At 31.6% G+C, this 16,462-nt stretch overlaps 1 protein-coding gene across 1 annotated transcript; it reads left to right on the forward strand.

Moving 5' to 3' along the window:
• The first annotated feature begins 3,628 nt into the window (after nt 1-3,628).
• On the forward strand, nt 3,629-5,396 carry LOC132754426 (cytochrome P450 2U1-like). The gene has a single exon (XM_060745053.1). The coding sequence runs from the start codon at nt 3,659-3,661 to the stop codon at nt 5,141-5,143; it is 1,485 nt and encodes a 494-aa protein (XP_060601036.1). The 5' UTR covers nt 3,629-3,658; the 3' UTR covers nt 5,144-5,396.
• The last annotated feature ends 11,066 nt before the right edge of the window (nt 5,397-16,462 follow it).

Genomic DNA, 16,462 nt, shown 5'->3' on the forward strand with positions numbered 1-16,462 from the left:
AAGCACTGTCAAGGGTGTAAGATATATTGCAATTTATATTATCTCTCGGATCAGGCTAAATGGAATCGAATATTAAAATAACAACAATCTGTTCTTGTTTTCATTGCTGAAGATGGGTTTATCTTCTTCCTGGATATTTTAAGAAAGAAAAATAGTTGATGTAAGGCAATTATAATAACTTAATCCGTACCTTATGTCAATGTCATATTTTTTGGTACATCGGATACATTGTTCCAATGGTATAAGTGCGGAAGACTGCTCGAGCTGATGTTATGCTTAACAGATGTTATACGCTTCGTTAAATGACCCAATGAATATTTACATTTCATTATATTTTTTTCTAAAAGAATCTCTTATATAAAATTTCTATCATATAGTTCTGATATTTTGCTACATTAAAAACACTGCATCCTCATTATTCCTGTCACATTTTAATACACGCACCAGTTTACTTGATATTCTTTGTGAACATATCTGTAACCATTTTGGGGGTGTCAATGATACGCTTATGTTACCTAACCTGATAATATGATATTACACTTATTTTACCGGAGGATTCAAACAGACACATCGTCCCGACAGTAAGGGATTTTCATTCTCCAATGATATATATTGATAGGTATAACCAATCACACTCTACTTTTGGGGAAACGAGACAAATGTTAATTGTTTTAGGGTGTAACTAAACCCATTGCATTCCTTCTCGTACTCGTATATCACTTTTGATATTACATTAAAACATGTATGAACAATAAATAATTGATGCCTCTTTTTCAAAAGTTCTTTCAAATGTGATTATCCTATACAACATTCTTTCAAAGCAAATATTCAGCAAAAGAATGAAAGCTTTTGGACTAACATACTAGATTATGGTAGATACGAAGATTAGCTGCCCCTGATATAATCGATTGTTATGTTATCTTTAAATGCATGATAGCTCGTTGTTCTGTCAAATCATGGATAACCATAGTTTCTTCCTGAATTAAAGTTGAAGCCTCTTGTAAATCAATTATGGGTAGATCATGATGAATTAACCATGATGATCTCAGAATAAACATAAACATATATCTTATGTATATATATTTTTTTTATCTAAACACGTATTGTCAAATCAGGCCAAAAGGTCCATTTTACTGAAACACTGAATCGCATGGGGAGTTTGTGATCTGGTAAACATGTTTTAAAAGAACTATAAGACAAGTCTTTACTACATTTTTTTTATTTTTCCTGTTACTTTAATTAAAGAAGAGAAGGTCGGATAAACTTAATTTGAAACGGTGTGGATGGTTTTCTTTGACGTATCTTACACATGTTTGAGAAAACATAATATTAAGTAATTTAAAAATGGTTTATTTTTATATTGATACTGTAAATTATTATCTTTACAGAAGTGATAACGGTGTACTAACACATTATATTTACGATACCAGTCCATTATTTCAATTATTACTCAACACGTTTCGTTCGATGTTTTAGATAATTATTACGCTTATTTGACAAATAGATCTTGTAAACCGTGTTTTATTGGTAATTATTGTTTATTACCTGTTGACTGGGATATAAATATTCCAACAGCTCGAAATGTTATCGTTGAGATAAAATCCATTCGTTTTAACATGCATGTATATTTTTGATATATGTTAAGTGAGCAAAGAAATCGACAACAGTCAGGAACATTTTTTTAAATGTAAAACTACCTTAAATAAACATTGCACTATAAAAAGGTCTGCATTATTATTTGAAGAGGCTCGTAAATTATGCCTTTACTGTGTACTAAACAACCTTTTCTCTTAAAAAAAGTTACACCATAATAAATGTTTGCGTCAATTTTAAATATTGGCTAATAAACATAAACTCCTTAGAAAATGAGAATTTAATGCATTTCTTTACATGTATTCGTATGCAGTTGTCAGTGACGGAAGGTTTTTGTTGTTGGTGTTTTCTCGGTAGAGTTCTAAATAAAATAGAGAAAAAAGCCTTAAAAAGGCAAATTTGAAATATTGTTGTATGGTCGCTTTGATTGAGCCCGTTTAACATTTAAAATGAAATGGTAAAAAAATAATTGCAGTCTTAAAGTTAAAGGCCCATTATGCTCAATGTGTTTTTTTTCTCAAAACCATTTAACTTCTTGTGTCCTATAATATTTTCTGTTAGTTATTGCTTAGTTTCTTAAACTACCTTTGCTTCTGTTGCTGATTTTTGGTAATTACTACAATAACAGTTATTTATATTTTTCTACTTTTATTACAAATAATGTCACACTCACACTTCTTTTCTTCAGGTAATAAGCATTCGTCATGTCTTTAACCATTATAAAAACATTACAACGTTAACTTGTGTTATAAGCAATTGTAATAATGACACATTTTTATATTCATGATTCATGTTGAAATTTGGTGAATGTGATTCCTTGAAGATAATGTGATTTCGCCGCTGATCAGAATAGTTAGCAAATTTATCATTTATAGGTCATAAAAATAAAACGTATAAAGTTTAGTTCATATTGACAAATATTAGGCTAAAACCATAACCAAGAGTAATGTACTCTGAACAAATTAATCTTTACATAGATTAACGAGTGACGACATATTCAGAGCGCAAATACGCGCATAAAATCGTTATAAAAATAGTACTTTTATGTTTTATGTTTAATAATACAATATTTTGAATAATTTTGTACCATTTGGCATATTCAAAATTGACAATTTATATGGCATTTAGCAATTTTTGAGATATTTTTTCTAAATTCTTTTAGCTCGGTACGTCCTATAGAACGGCCTTTTCTTCATCATTCAAGTTTGTTCAGAAAGACAACAAGTTTTATGTACTTTTTGCAAAACTTTTGATTGACCCATTTCCTTTCATATTACGTTTGGCAATATTGACCTTTCAAATACTTTATATGTTGGAAGAATATTCTTCTGAAAAAAAAATGTATGTAAAAATATAACAGTAACAAATTTGTTGAGGTCGTTAATTTGTTCAACAAAGAAACTTCGTTATCGGTTTAAAAGATTTAACAAGAAATTAAGATTTTAGAGAATTTTCGGTTGTGGTTTAGGTTTCGCGTTTGTTTTTTTACACATAAACCTAACTATTAAAATCTAATAGTAACACGCTATTTTTTATATTGTTCATTGTTAAATAAAGAATCTTCTTTATTCGTTTATAGAATTTAACAAGAATTGTTAACTATAATATAATTGCTACCTCTTTATCCTTTTATAGAATTTAACAAGAATTCTTAACTATAAAAATTGCGAAAAGATCAATATATTGTTGTTTCTGCTTTTTTTAGTTATACAGTAATATACAGTTATACGAGTCATTATAGATAGGTGATAAATCATAATGGTTCTTCTGGTACTCAAAATAGTAGATAATACTTTCCAAACCATCTGTTTATTTTAACGATTACGAGTATTCAATTACATCAAAATGTATATTATAAAATCCCAATTATACATCCATGTAAACATCTCGTAATTAAACAAGATTGAAATGTTAAACAAATATTTATCCAAACGCATTACCTCTGTCGTAAACGTGCTTAGACTTTAGTTGAACTTTTAACTTCAAGTGTGTTTAAATTGATGACCTGATAAAGATAACATATTCAAGGGCAAACAATTTGTAAATATTTTATCACATTTAAAAGATGGATGTTTTAAGTCTAGACCTTGAAAACTGGAGAACAATTCTAGTAGCTGTTATAATATTCATGATAACATATCTAACAACAAGACGGGACAAAAATGTTCCACCAGGACCAAATAGATGGCCTATAATAGGAAACATTGGATCGATAATTGGCGTAGATACACTTGACAGGCTTGCTAAACTACGTAGGAAATATGGAGATATATTTGGAGTGTATTTAGGGTCAGAATTGACAATATTCCTCAACGGCTATGATACAATACACGAAGCTTTAGTAAAACGGGGGACAGTTTTCTCTAAACGTCCGAAAAATCAACTACGAGGAGAAAACCGTGTGGCTATTGTGTTCGGAAACGGTCAGTCGTGGAAGGACCTTAGACAATTCACATTACATGCTATCCGCGAGCTTTGTTATCGGAAGACTGGCTTTACTTTAGAAGACAGAATAAATGAGGAATTGTCTTACTTCACAGAGAAACTAAGTAGTTTAAACTGCACGGATGTAAATCTATCATCGTTAATTACACTGAGTTTTGCAAATATCATCTACGGTATTATACACGGACGTCGTGTCGGGTACGAAGATAAAAAGTTCATATGGTATCTCGACAAACTTGATGAAGCATTTAAACGTCATCTTAAAACACAGACATTAAATGCTTGCTTTCCATTTCTCTATTACCTACCAGGAGATATACTCGGCTTGCAAGTAAGAGACACAACTGCTATTCTCAACAGCCAGTATTTTGAGGAAATATGCAAACCTAACTATGACAGTTATAGAGCTGGGGAAAACAATTGTTTTATGGATTATTGCATTGCAGCTGAGAAAACTAGTAAAACATTCCAAAGAGAAAACGTGTGGGTTATTCTGCATGATCTGATGGCTGCCGGTAGTGAAACAACTGCTACAACATTGAAGTGGGTAATTTTTGCTCTGGCCAAATATCCTGCCTTTAAAAAGAAAATTCAAAATAAAGTAGATGTAGTTCTTCCTCGAGACAAAACACCTTCTATGTCAGACAAGGAGAATTTACCGTACGTTGAAGCAACAATCCTAGAAGCTCTTCGATTCGGAAGCGTTGTTCCTCTTTCTGTACCGCACGCCGTCTTACATGATACTGTATTTCAAGGCTTCAAAATACCAGCAGATGCTACAATATTACCTAACATATACTCAGTTCATTTTGATCCCGATATATTTCCAGAGCCTGAAGAATTCAGACCTGAAAGATTTCTAAATGAAAGCGAGACATCAATAACCGGGACTGAAAAACTTATCCCATTTTCACTCGGGCCAAGGTCATGTCTCGGCGAGACTTTGGCCCGTATGGAGCTATTCTTGTACGTGACAACAATTGTACAAAAACTAGATATTCAAGCCCCAAGCGGTGAGGAACTACCGTCGGTTAAGGGAATATTTGGACTGACGCGACGTCCACAAGATTACCAAGTGAACATTCGCATAAGGCCCTCAGCGTAATGCGAGAGATCATACCATTTGCGTTAGATGTTATAGAACACTTTCCAGGACATACAAAAAAACTGATTCAATGCAAACAAAATTCGTGAAGTGACCTATTCTAAACTGTAAGTTACTGTGTATATGTTATAAGGTTAATGGACACAATCTTGTCTTATTAGGCAGTTCAAGACGAGCAATAATAAATACATTGTATATTAGCTTTTTAGCATTTGTGAATGTGTTGTCAAATATATAATAAATGTAAAAACAAGTTAATGAGTTGCAATATTTAGAGGCAGGCAATGTAAACCAGTGTATTATCAGTTATTTTAATCGACCTTAAGTATAATGTATTATGAAGTTATACCATTGCACCTTGTGTGAGGAAACGTCAGACCGCCTAAATGGGGTGATACATTAACTATCGATTATGAATGATGCATGGAAAAATAAAGTTTTGAGTTGGGTTGTTGGAATGTTCATTTTCATCGCTTTCTGTTATTGAGAGGCTTTCTTGTTTTGAAGGATAAATGGAAAACTTATATTACCTATAATTTTGTTATAAATATATTTATGTTGCAAGTGTGTACCATTTTGTTTATAACTTTTGAGAATGAATACACAAATTGCCACATGCAAATATGTAATGTGTAGATGTTTGAAGTTTACAGTTTGGGACAACAATTGTTTTTAATTCAATTCGCGTCCTGGTCTAAATTTCAAGTCTGTACATTAAATAAAACTAGATGGTAAGTGAAATTGTTTCAAAAATATCCATTAAAGCTCAACTGATATCAATTTTGCACATGACACTTCAGGTTCAACAGTGTCAAGAAATACCAGAAATAGTTTATTTTTCTATACAATTGAACTTTGTCACAGTGCAATGGTGTCTAGTGAAGTCTAACTTTAGCATGTTAAATGAAAGACAATGTGCAGATATATTTACTGTTTAGATACAAAGCACATAACCTGAGATCATTTCTTAAGCAAACAGGTCATGACATTAAGACTTTCTCCCAGCTTGGACAAATTGCATAAATGTACACATTTCCCTTTCATTATGAAAGATATACTATGCTCATCCTTGATTGAAATATTTTATCATAGAAATTTATTGAAATCTATAAAATATTTCCTGAATATCACTAATTTGAGTAAAAGAACGAATAAACTGTGTATGGGAAGCTGCATTCCCTATTATAGCCCAAGTAAAGTTGGTCTTTGCCATAAAAACAGCCAGTCTTTTTAATGAAACTATAAATTCATACTATGACCACCTATAGTGTGCAGAGTTTAAAACATAACATATCTACTTTGTGTGAACTCAAAACATGCTTATTTTATATTTATAAAGAAACCGTGTTTCCATTGGCAATATTTTCTCATATTAAATATCTTAAAACTATAATTTGAAGAATTGTCATGGCCCAAGGCATTTAAGCTTTAGCGGCCCCTTTAACAGGCCAATCAAATAAATATGCAAACTGGATACCTAAGACTACCTAAGAATGCTACAGAGAAAATTTGGTGATCATAAATCAATTCAAATTCAAACTTTATTGAGTTATAAGGCCACCAGTCCATCCACATATAAAGACTTATAATACAAAATATACATATGTGGATGCTTCAAAAGACATTATATAAATATGTAAAACAAAATGTCAACAATTATCATAGAAATAGAATTGGTACTAATAATCTTAACAAAGACAAAAATAATCATGTTCTTTAAGCGCTACATTTATCAAAGAAAAGTATAAATACTAATTATCTAAACATAGACAAAAATTGATGACGTTCTCTAAGCGCTATATTTAGAAAAGTTGCTTATTTCTTAATTGTATCAATATCTTGAGTTGACATCAGATTATAATATTTTATATATGAAGGATATTTCCAGAAATAATCACTGATGTAGGTATGTCTTATATTAGAATAAAGTGGACAAATATGTACAAAATGGTACTCATTTTCTTGTACACATTCACAAAATGGGCAATATCTATAATCACGTTCAATACAACTATATCGCCCAGTTTCTATCGATAAACAATGAGATGAAGATCGAAAATTTGCTAAAACACTTCTAAATTTTTTAATATCCAGACAATAAACATATTTGTGGGTAAATAATCTTTTTTAAAATGAATATAATCCATCAATTTTACATTAAATGGACATTTTGACATCCAATTTTGAACATATTGGTCTTTTAATCTATTGACATATATTGATAAAAATAAAATTGGCTGATTCACACATTGCATTTCCCAAATATATCCAAAACCGTTTTGATACAAGTTAGTTCTAACTACAGTTACCCAATTTTTATGACAAATATTATCAAAATATCTTAACATATTATAACAAATTTTAACATATCTAGAAGGATGCATATTAATAATACGTATCCAATATTTCACAATGCGTTTATAAACCTGTATGTACATAGGGTAACGACCCAAATCCCCTAAAACTGAATCATTGCAAGCTGTTCTCTTGACATAAAGCACACGTTTACATGCATATTTATGAATATCTTCAGTGCATGATATGTTACCTGTTCCCCATATTTCGCAACCATACAATAATACTGGACTAACTTTAACATCAAATATTTTGAAGAATGTTTGATAGGGTATACATTCTAAATTATTTAACGACCTAACAATATGATTAAATACTTTCTTAGCTTTAATCGCCTTGTCCTCTGCCATTTTGAATAACATAGGCGATTAGTAAAATACAAACCAACATATGAAAACCCATTAACTATATCAACATTTCAGTTATCATAAACCCAAGATTCTCTAGCAGCTATTCTACCGCCTCGTTTGAAAACGATTATTTTAGTTTTTTCAATATTAATATATATCTTAAAATCAGTACAAAATTCATAAAGTAAATTCAATTGTTTTTGCAGACCAACTACTGTGTCTGATACCAAGCTACATCGTCTGCAAAAAGAAGCATAAATATTTCAGTTATATCAGGAAATAACTGTATCCCTCTAACATTATTACGACTAAAAAATGTGTGAAGCTCATCTATAAATAGACAGAACAAAACGGGGCTTAAGGCACACCCTCCCTTAGGCCTAGAGGGCATCTAAAATATCAGTGAGACCATCTTGTGTTTAACACAAGCCTTTACAGAACGATACACTGAAATAATTGATCGATAAAGATTACCCTTAATATTATTTTGACAAAGAATAGAAAACAAAATATCATGATTAACAGAATCAAAAGCTTTCTGAAAGTCAATAAAAGCAACATATATAGGTTTCTTTTTCTGATTCAAGTACTTATTTATAATTGAGGATAAAATGAAGGCATTGTCAATTGTTGAGTATCCAGACCTAAATCCTGCCTGTGATTCTGTTAAAAGTTCAGATGCTTCAACATAAAATGTAACACGTTAAGTAATAATGAATAAATAAATTTTACTTATAATATCTATTAAGGCAATACCTCTGTAGTTGTTGGGACAGTGTATTGATCCCTTTTTGTATACAGGAATAATAATAGACCTAGACCATTTTTCTGAAAATTTTCCTGTTTTAAATAACCTATTAAAAAGTTTCAACAAAAAAGGAAGCAATGCGTTTATTCCATATCTTAAATGTTCAGGAATTAATATTCCACCTGTTGCCTTAGTAACATTTAAGTTTTGAACAGCATTAAATATTTCATCAGTAGTTATTTCAGAATTAAATAAAGAATACTCAACATCACTGATATCATTCACAGACTGGTCTTTTGAGTCATGAACCTGTGAACTTGCACTTGAAGCTGCAAAAAAAGTACTAAAATGATCATACCACTCAATTAAAAAAATATTTGGTTCCAATTTACTTTGGCCACTACAACGGCTGAGATTTCTCCAGAACATTTAAGCATCATAAACTGATTGATCAAGTTGTTTTAAACATTTTGTATTATACAGAAAATGTTTTGTTTTACACATATTTTTATAAATAGATTTTAAGTCTAAATAGTTATTTAAATTACTATTTGTACGATTATTCTTAAAATTTCCAAGGGCTTTACGTGAATTTTATTTCGCCTTTAAACAGTCTCTATCAAACCATATCTTATTAGAAATATTTTTACGAAAGGTTAAAACTTTTTTAAAAGGTTTGCTACTTTCTAGTACAGCATTCTCAAAAGTTCAAGTATAACGTTGATATCCTGTTGTCATCAGCAATACTGTTCTCAAATTCTTCAAAAGTACCGTTAATAATATCATTAGATCACATATAAAAAAAAATGGGTATGATTATTTGAATTTATATAGGTCTTTTCTTTAATCACTGAAGAGTTATTGCCCCTTTTTATGGGCACAATCTTCATTAATATTTGGACAGGAAAATGGGAACTTTCAGAAGTTTCAACCACTTGTGTGTTAATAATGCTATCAAAAAGAGTTCTTGAGAGGATAAAATAATCGATATCACTATTTCCATTTCTATTAGCGAAAGTACATTTAGAAGACAATGGTCCAAATCTACCATTTGCAATAATGATACTGTAGGCTTTGCAAAAATGTAATAATTCTTTACCCCTTTTATTAACAATAATATCATCTGATTCTCTCTTTGTTGATCAATTGTATTTTCTAAAATATCTACATATTCAAGCAAGACAGACACTGGCTTTTCAATAATTGGAAAATCATAATCACAACCCGTGCGTGCATTTAGGTCACCACAAATTATCAAGTTAAGGTTAATAAGATTATATTCTATTAATAAATCTTCAAATATTTGAAATACCCTATGAGACATATTACTATACACAGGTGAACCCTCAGGTGGAACATAGAGCGAAGCAAAAAGTATATTTGCATTTGTTCCAAACAAGAACTTGTCTATTATTAAAATAATACCATATTCAAACTCATGGCACACCTGTTTAATTAAATTTGTGAGTTTCTTACAAAAACAGTTACACCACCCTAAATGACGGCCACCGCTTATAGATTTCTTTGCCGGACAAAAGAAAAAATCATGGTCTTTAAAAGTACTATAATAATATTAATCACTATTTAAGTCCCAAGTTTCCTGTAAACTAAGAATATCACATTTTGATACAAAATCAGACAAATCATATAAATTAAGCTTATTATAAAGTCCTTCAATATTCAAAGTTGCTAATGTCAACAATAATGGGCCTTGGCCGCTATCCTATGGTGGTCCGTGAACTCCATCATCAGAATCGTCAGCCTCCTGTATCGTTTCCATGGGTGTACTTACATCGGTCACAAATCTGTCTGAGGGTCTAACGGCACTTTTATAGACACGTTTAACAATCTTAGCACGTTTAATCAGAGTACCGTTTTTAAAGTATCCCGACCATCCTCTTTGATTAAGTTCCTTCAATTGTTGCCTTTGGGGGAAACTCAAATCATTAGAGATCCTAAGGCCACAGTTTCTTAGTTCCGTGCGATACTTAAACAGGTCGAATTTAACTTCTGGCAGTGTAAATGTGACAATGACCATCCTATTATTTTTCACATCACCTTTTCCAACACGTCTTGCCGAAGCAATATGACTGGGGTACCTAATTATATTTGGCTTTGCTTCATTAAACTTTCTATATACTAAATGCTCCAATGGATAATCATGATCTTCACATTCATCTAGCCCGAAGACCCTTAATGAACATTTCAGCTTTTCAGATTCAAAATTGTTAAGACGAGTTTCAATTCTTTCAAACCGATCAAAATGGCTGTCCTCTTGTAGAGACAAAGCACTTATATCACTACTCAAAACATCATTGTGATATTCCATATCAGATAATCTTTTCTCAATATCATCAATATTAGCCTGAAAATCACTTTGCTTCTGCTTAATATTAATCACTTTTGACTTTACAGTGTTTAATTCAGATTTAAGACAAACAAGCTCTGATCTTACACCTAATACTTCTTTTTTAATAGAGGTTAGTTCTGCAGTACTTTTCTCAAGTGCTTGCAAAATCATTTTTGTATCTTCGGTGGGCCCAGGATTTAGTTCAACGTAATCAGAGTAAAAGAACTCTTGAACTAAATGTAGCATAAAGTGCACCATACGTATCATGGCTATCACTCAAATAGAAGGAGACATTCACAAGCATTTCTATTTTTAGATTTAGAGGCCCATAAAAGAAGCTAATCAAATTAATGTGAGCAAATTTGATAAAAGACTTCCTAGTAATGCTACAAACAAAGTTTGGTGATTATTCATTCATTAGTTCTTTAAGACAAGATGTCTAAAGGTTTTTCTATTTTTAGCTCTAGAGACCCCTAAAAGGGACCAATCAAGTTAAAATGAGCAAATTTGATGAAAGAATGCTACAGACAAATTTTGGTGATCATCCATCATTTAATTTAGTAGGAGTAGATGTTTAAAGGTTTTTTTTTCTATTTTTAGGTTCGTTGACCCCCAAAAAGGGGCCAATTGAAATTACATGAGCATATTAAAGTTTGACTGTCATAATGATGCTACAGATCAAATTTGAGGTAAATCTGCTCATCAGGTTCAGAGAAGAAGAAGATTGTTGACGCATGACGCTGGAGCATCCCGTTTTAATACTAATAGCTCACCCTCTACAGGCGCGGAGCTAATTGTGTTTATGTTTTTTGTCCATGGGCCCGGATTTGAGCAATAAAACCTTTCGATTAACAACTAAAAGTAAATCCGAATTCAAGAACAACTTTCGATTTTTATATTGGTTTCCCCGTCGGTGATTCGCAGCATATCATATTAATGAATGAGAACCGGAAAGCAGTTCTGCTGTTACATAAATTCGAAAGCTATAAATAGCTATAAATGTTCTTAGGTTATAAATTTGTTATTTCCCTTTTTTAGTAGTACATGAAATTATAATTTGTTACATTTTGAAATACATTTACACACAGCATATCAAGTATACTATTGGTGATATAATGAAGATTTCAGGCAAAAGATTTTAACAATTTTGCTTCTGATAATTATTTTTAATTTATATTTATGAAATTAAATTTTTAATAATAACATGTTGATATATTGGTTGTTTTTAAATATAAACCTGGAAGTGTATTTTCAAACGGTTCATCATTTTACAATAAGAGCTTTGTTGTTATATGAATTTTGGCCTACTTTCACTTTGGACAGACTTAAAACAAACATGACTGACAAAGCGATATCACCTTAAGCATAGGCTATAGATAGATATCATGACAACAACAGAAACTTTGATCTGCAGTTTGAACATGAAGTGTAATGTTTTTTATGAATGGTTTTAAAGCAATTCAACAAAAAAATATATATTGATCTCCCTAAAAATTAATTAACAATAGTTTTTTTTAATATATTACCAATGTCAAATAGCTTTCATATCTTTGTCTCGCACGAATATGATATTAGTGAATTTCCTCATACCTACCTAAAATTCAGGTAACAGTCTTCTATTATATTGATAGATACTGTATCACCATGTAACGCGTGTACAACAAACAAAAAAATCCTGAATTTGGTCTTTTGGAAATTCATCCTATTTTTTCATTCCAGAGTGTGTTCTACTTTCAGTATTGAAAGAAACCATTTTTTTAATTTGACATGAAACATATGCATGTAATATTACTATATTATAATATTAGTCCCTTTTGTTACTATTTGTATATTTGTTACAATTATAACAGACTTTGATATTTCCATCATCTATCTTCTGTTACTGAAACAGAACACAGTACAGTCGTGTCACATAACATTTACAAGTCTTGTAAGTCTTGTCTGTATTCAATTGAATTACTTTCCTTACCAGGTAGGCATCAGTGAAAGCATTTTTATATTAAATATTTGTCCCCTCTTTTTAATTATGGACAGTGCATAAGATAAGTATAATTATGCAAAAAATGGTTTGCAAAACATTCGGAAAAAAATCTACAATAGTACTTAATCTGAATATAACATGACCTGTGCGTAGGAATAATTTGGTAAGGTATCTGTAATGAGCACATTTTTTTGCGCGGAGCTTCTCAATTGCTGCATTGCAGCAACATTTGTACTTGTATAGAATTTATTTCACCAGCAAAATATCAGTTTCAATTACATACATAGCATGTCATACCATTTTGGCAATCATTTTGGAAATAAAGTCAGTTTTTTTATTTATTTGTATTTCAGACGCAGAAATGGTGTTCATTTAAATGAAAAGCATGTTTACGTATTTCTATTAAATATATACATGTATTATTTAATTTAAATTTCAATATTGCGCTTATATTATCGTTCAATACTCCTTCACAACATATTAAGTAATACAATATCTTTACAGGAATCGGATATTCTGATGTGTTTATTTGCCGGCATTATGGCAAATCGTATAGAAGACGATCAGCTTCATGTCATGTCTAAAAGTCAAAAAAAGATTTCATAAGGAATGTTGTTAAATTTATGACTTTTTTCTCAGTGATACCAAAACTGACAATATATTACATTAATTTGATTCCGATATGTTTCCTTAGTCAGATAAATACCTATTTGATTCCATAAATGCTGTACTACATTATAATCCCAGAAGTTTTGTTCTACGGTTTCTATGTGCATATTCCAAAATTAACACAAATTCGATTCTGCTAGTTTACAATGAACAATAGCTTTCAAAAAAAATTAATACCGGCAAAGCCGGTGGTAGGGGGCGTGGACAGTAGCTTACAATTTTCAGTACTGTCCATGAACAGAGCTTATTTATGCGGCATAAAACATATTATAGCGGATGTCTACTAAATTTGTTCAAATGAAAGCCCTAATGTCAAATTGGCCCGCTCCCAGGGGTCATTGACTTTCTTTTGTATATGGTAAAACTTTAAAAAATATTCTGAAAATCCAAAAGAGGTAAAGCTTTAATATTTGGCATGAAACCTGTTCTATGTTTGTTGAAATAAAACTCCTAGGTCGACAGTTTAATCCCATGTTTGTTTTCCTTCTCTTTTTCTGTCATCTTTTTATTAGCTCATCTCTCACTTAGTGACAGGCTGAACTGTTTAATAAAACGGCAGCCAGAGCTTATATTAGAAAACAACAACATCTAAACAACATCTTAAACACTGGTTCAGTTTTGAAATATTTTTACACAAATTTTCTTGGTGACAGTACACAAAAATTGTTCAAAGTAAGCTGTCCCTTGTTTTCAAATTGTGCTTCTGGGGTGAAAAAGGGCTGCACTCTTATCTTTTGACTTATTTTTCAGGTGAACGATCCAGGGCCCTCTTTTTTGGAGAGGGGGGGGGGGAGGGTGCGAGTTGGTATCTCCAAACCTACTAATGAAGCTTCACACACTACCTTTATCTTATTATCTAACATGATGGGCAAGTGTCGCATTAAATTTACTGTTTTACAGAGTTATGCCCTTTTCCTTACTGTCAAGCACTGGGCACAGTTGAGCGTGCTGTTTTAAGGCCTCAACAGACGGTAGGATTTTGAAGTACAACACCAATTAAAACTAAGATGCACAGGCAAATCTTAAAGTGTGAAGGCTACTATTTCTTGAATTCGGAAACCGTAAATCTAGATGTAAGGGATAGGACATGTTCTATTTTGAAAATCTTGTCGTACAGATTTCTACAGACCTAATTGACAAGTAACAGATAACCAAATTATCTCCTGATAATGGGTGTAATGAATGAAATTCCAGAACAATTAGGGCTCAAAGGTAAACATAGTAGTAAGATGGGGTAAAAATGATGTTGAAAAACTCTTCATGAAACCCAAAACTGTGTTATGTTCGAATCACAAATTATTCCGAAAATGATTATGTCACGGTATTAAACTGTTCTCTTATCAGGGGAGGTAGTTTGTAGGCGGCCGGATAGCTTAGTCAGTAGAGCCGCAGTACGGTATTCCGAGGGTCCCAGGTTTGAGTCTCGGTCAGGCTTCACATTAAAAAAAAATTTAAATGGCGGTGTTTCAATCTTTACTCATGGCGAAAAAAGTATTTAGTAAGTAAAGTATGTAAAGGATCAATGTAAAGGGATCCTTTTTAGGAAAACCTCAGATGATTCCTACAGTGTAGAATTACCGTCTGAATGCAAGTGTTGTATTGCTTTAAAAAATGTACATTATATCTCTAATTAGTGCTGTACAACTAAATCCTACCGTCTGTTGAGGCATTTACAGATAGCTCGTGTTACACATAGTTTTACATCCTCACCTTCATGACATCATAAACCTTGATGTTACAATATCAAAATATTTATATAAAATATGCAAATGTTTGTGCTCTTCCGGTAGGCTTTTCTATTGACCGACTTTTCCACACATTTTTCAAATCTTTACCTTTTATTGAAATAGCTCTATTATCACTATTTCAAAGATACAAATGTATTCATGATGATACTAGAATTATTGCAAACATGTACTTCATTCCTATTTGAATTTTCAGTACCTAGTGAATTATTGTTAAGGTATACATGTATGTAAATGATTTCACCTGTGATCTTGGCCGATTCAGTCGGCAGGTTCTAGGCCAACTGATTCATATCAGTCAGGGACAGAACAAAAGATACAAGCAACCTAGGTCCGTCTTTTGGATGATAGTGTGTTATGGTAATTTTGTACTTAAACGTTAAGAAATTGCTACTGTATCCCTTCCTTTTTATATCAAAATGTCTTACTTTTCCATAAAATGCCCTACTTTTTCTTAAAGATTCGGTAAAAAGTATGAAATACAATAATCATGTCATTGTAAATACTTTTAAGCTGATGAACACGTGTAATATCAAAGCAGAATACTATTAGAATTTATAGCAAGCAGATTGATTTCATTTGATTTAATACTTCTTACTACTTTTCACTTTCAAATACATTTGTATTTTATTTGTATGATTTCAAAGACAGGAAGCGAGAAACAAGCATAATTAAATGAAAAAAATGACGAAATATGACAGGCAATAAAACCATTTGACCATTGTACTCATTCAATTTGGTTCGACCATTGTACTCGTTTTAAAACAAAGATAAACAACTTCGTTATGCAACTTTACAAAGGATGGAAATTGTTTATGACATGCAAACTTGCAATTGTGCACAAGATATAATTGCTAATTTTTCTCAAAATGCGTTTCTTTTACTGATGACAACGCACTTTAGTACCTGTTCGCCCATTGTACTCATCACCCAAAACAACTTTTTCGACTTTCAGGCCTAAACAGAGAGAACAACAAAGAAACCAATAAGAGAGCGGTATGTGAGGGTTTTATTGTGGCCTATTTTTACTTATGAATTTAACGTTAACCGTATGCTTACCTCAATTTTACTGCTTTTACCAGGCGTTTAAGTCGCCATTTTATGAGCCCACTGTACGATTT

This window comes from Ruditapes philippinarum, unplaced genomic scaffold, assembly GCF_026571515.1.
Source record: "Ruditapes philippinarum isolate M1 unplaced genomic scaffold, ASM2657151v2 ctg8802_1_1_1_1, whole genome shotgun sequence".
NCBI classification, from domain to species: domain Eukaryota; kingdom Metazoa; phylum Mollusca; class Bivalvia; order Venerida; family Veneridae; genus Ruditapes; species Ruditapes philippinarum.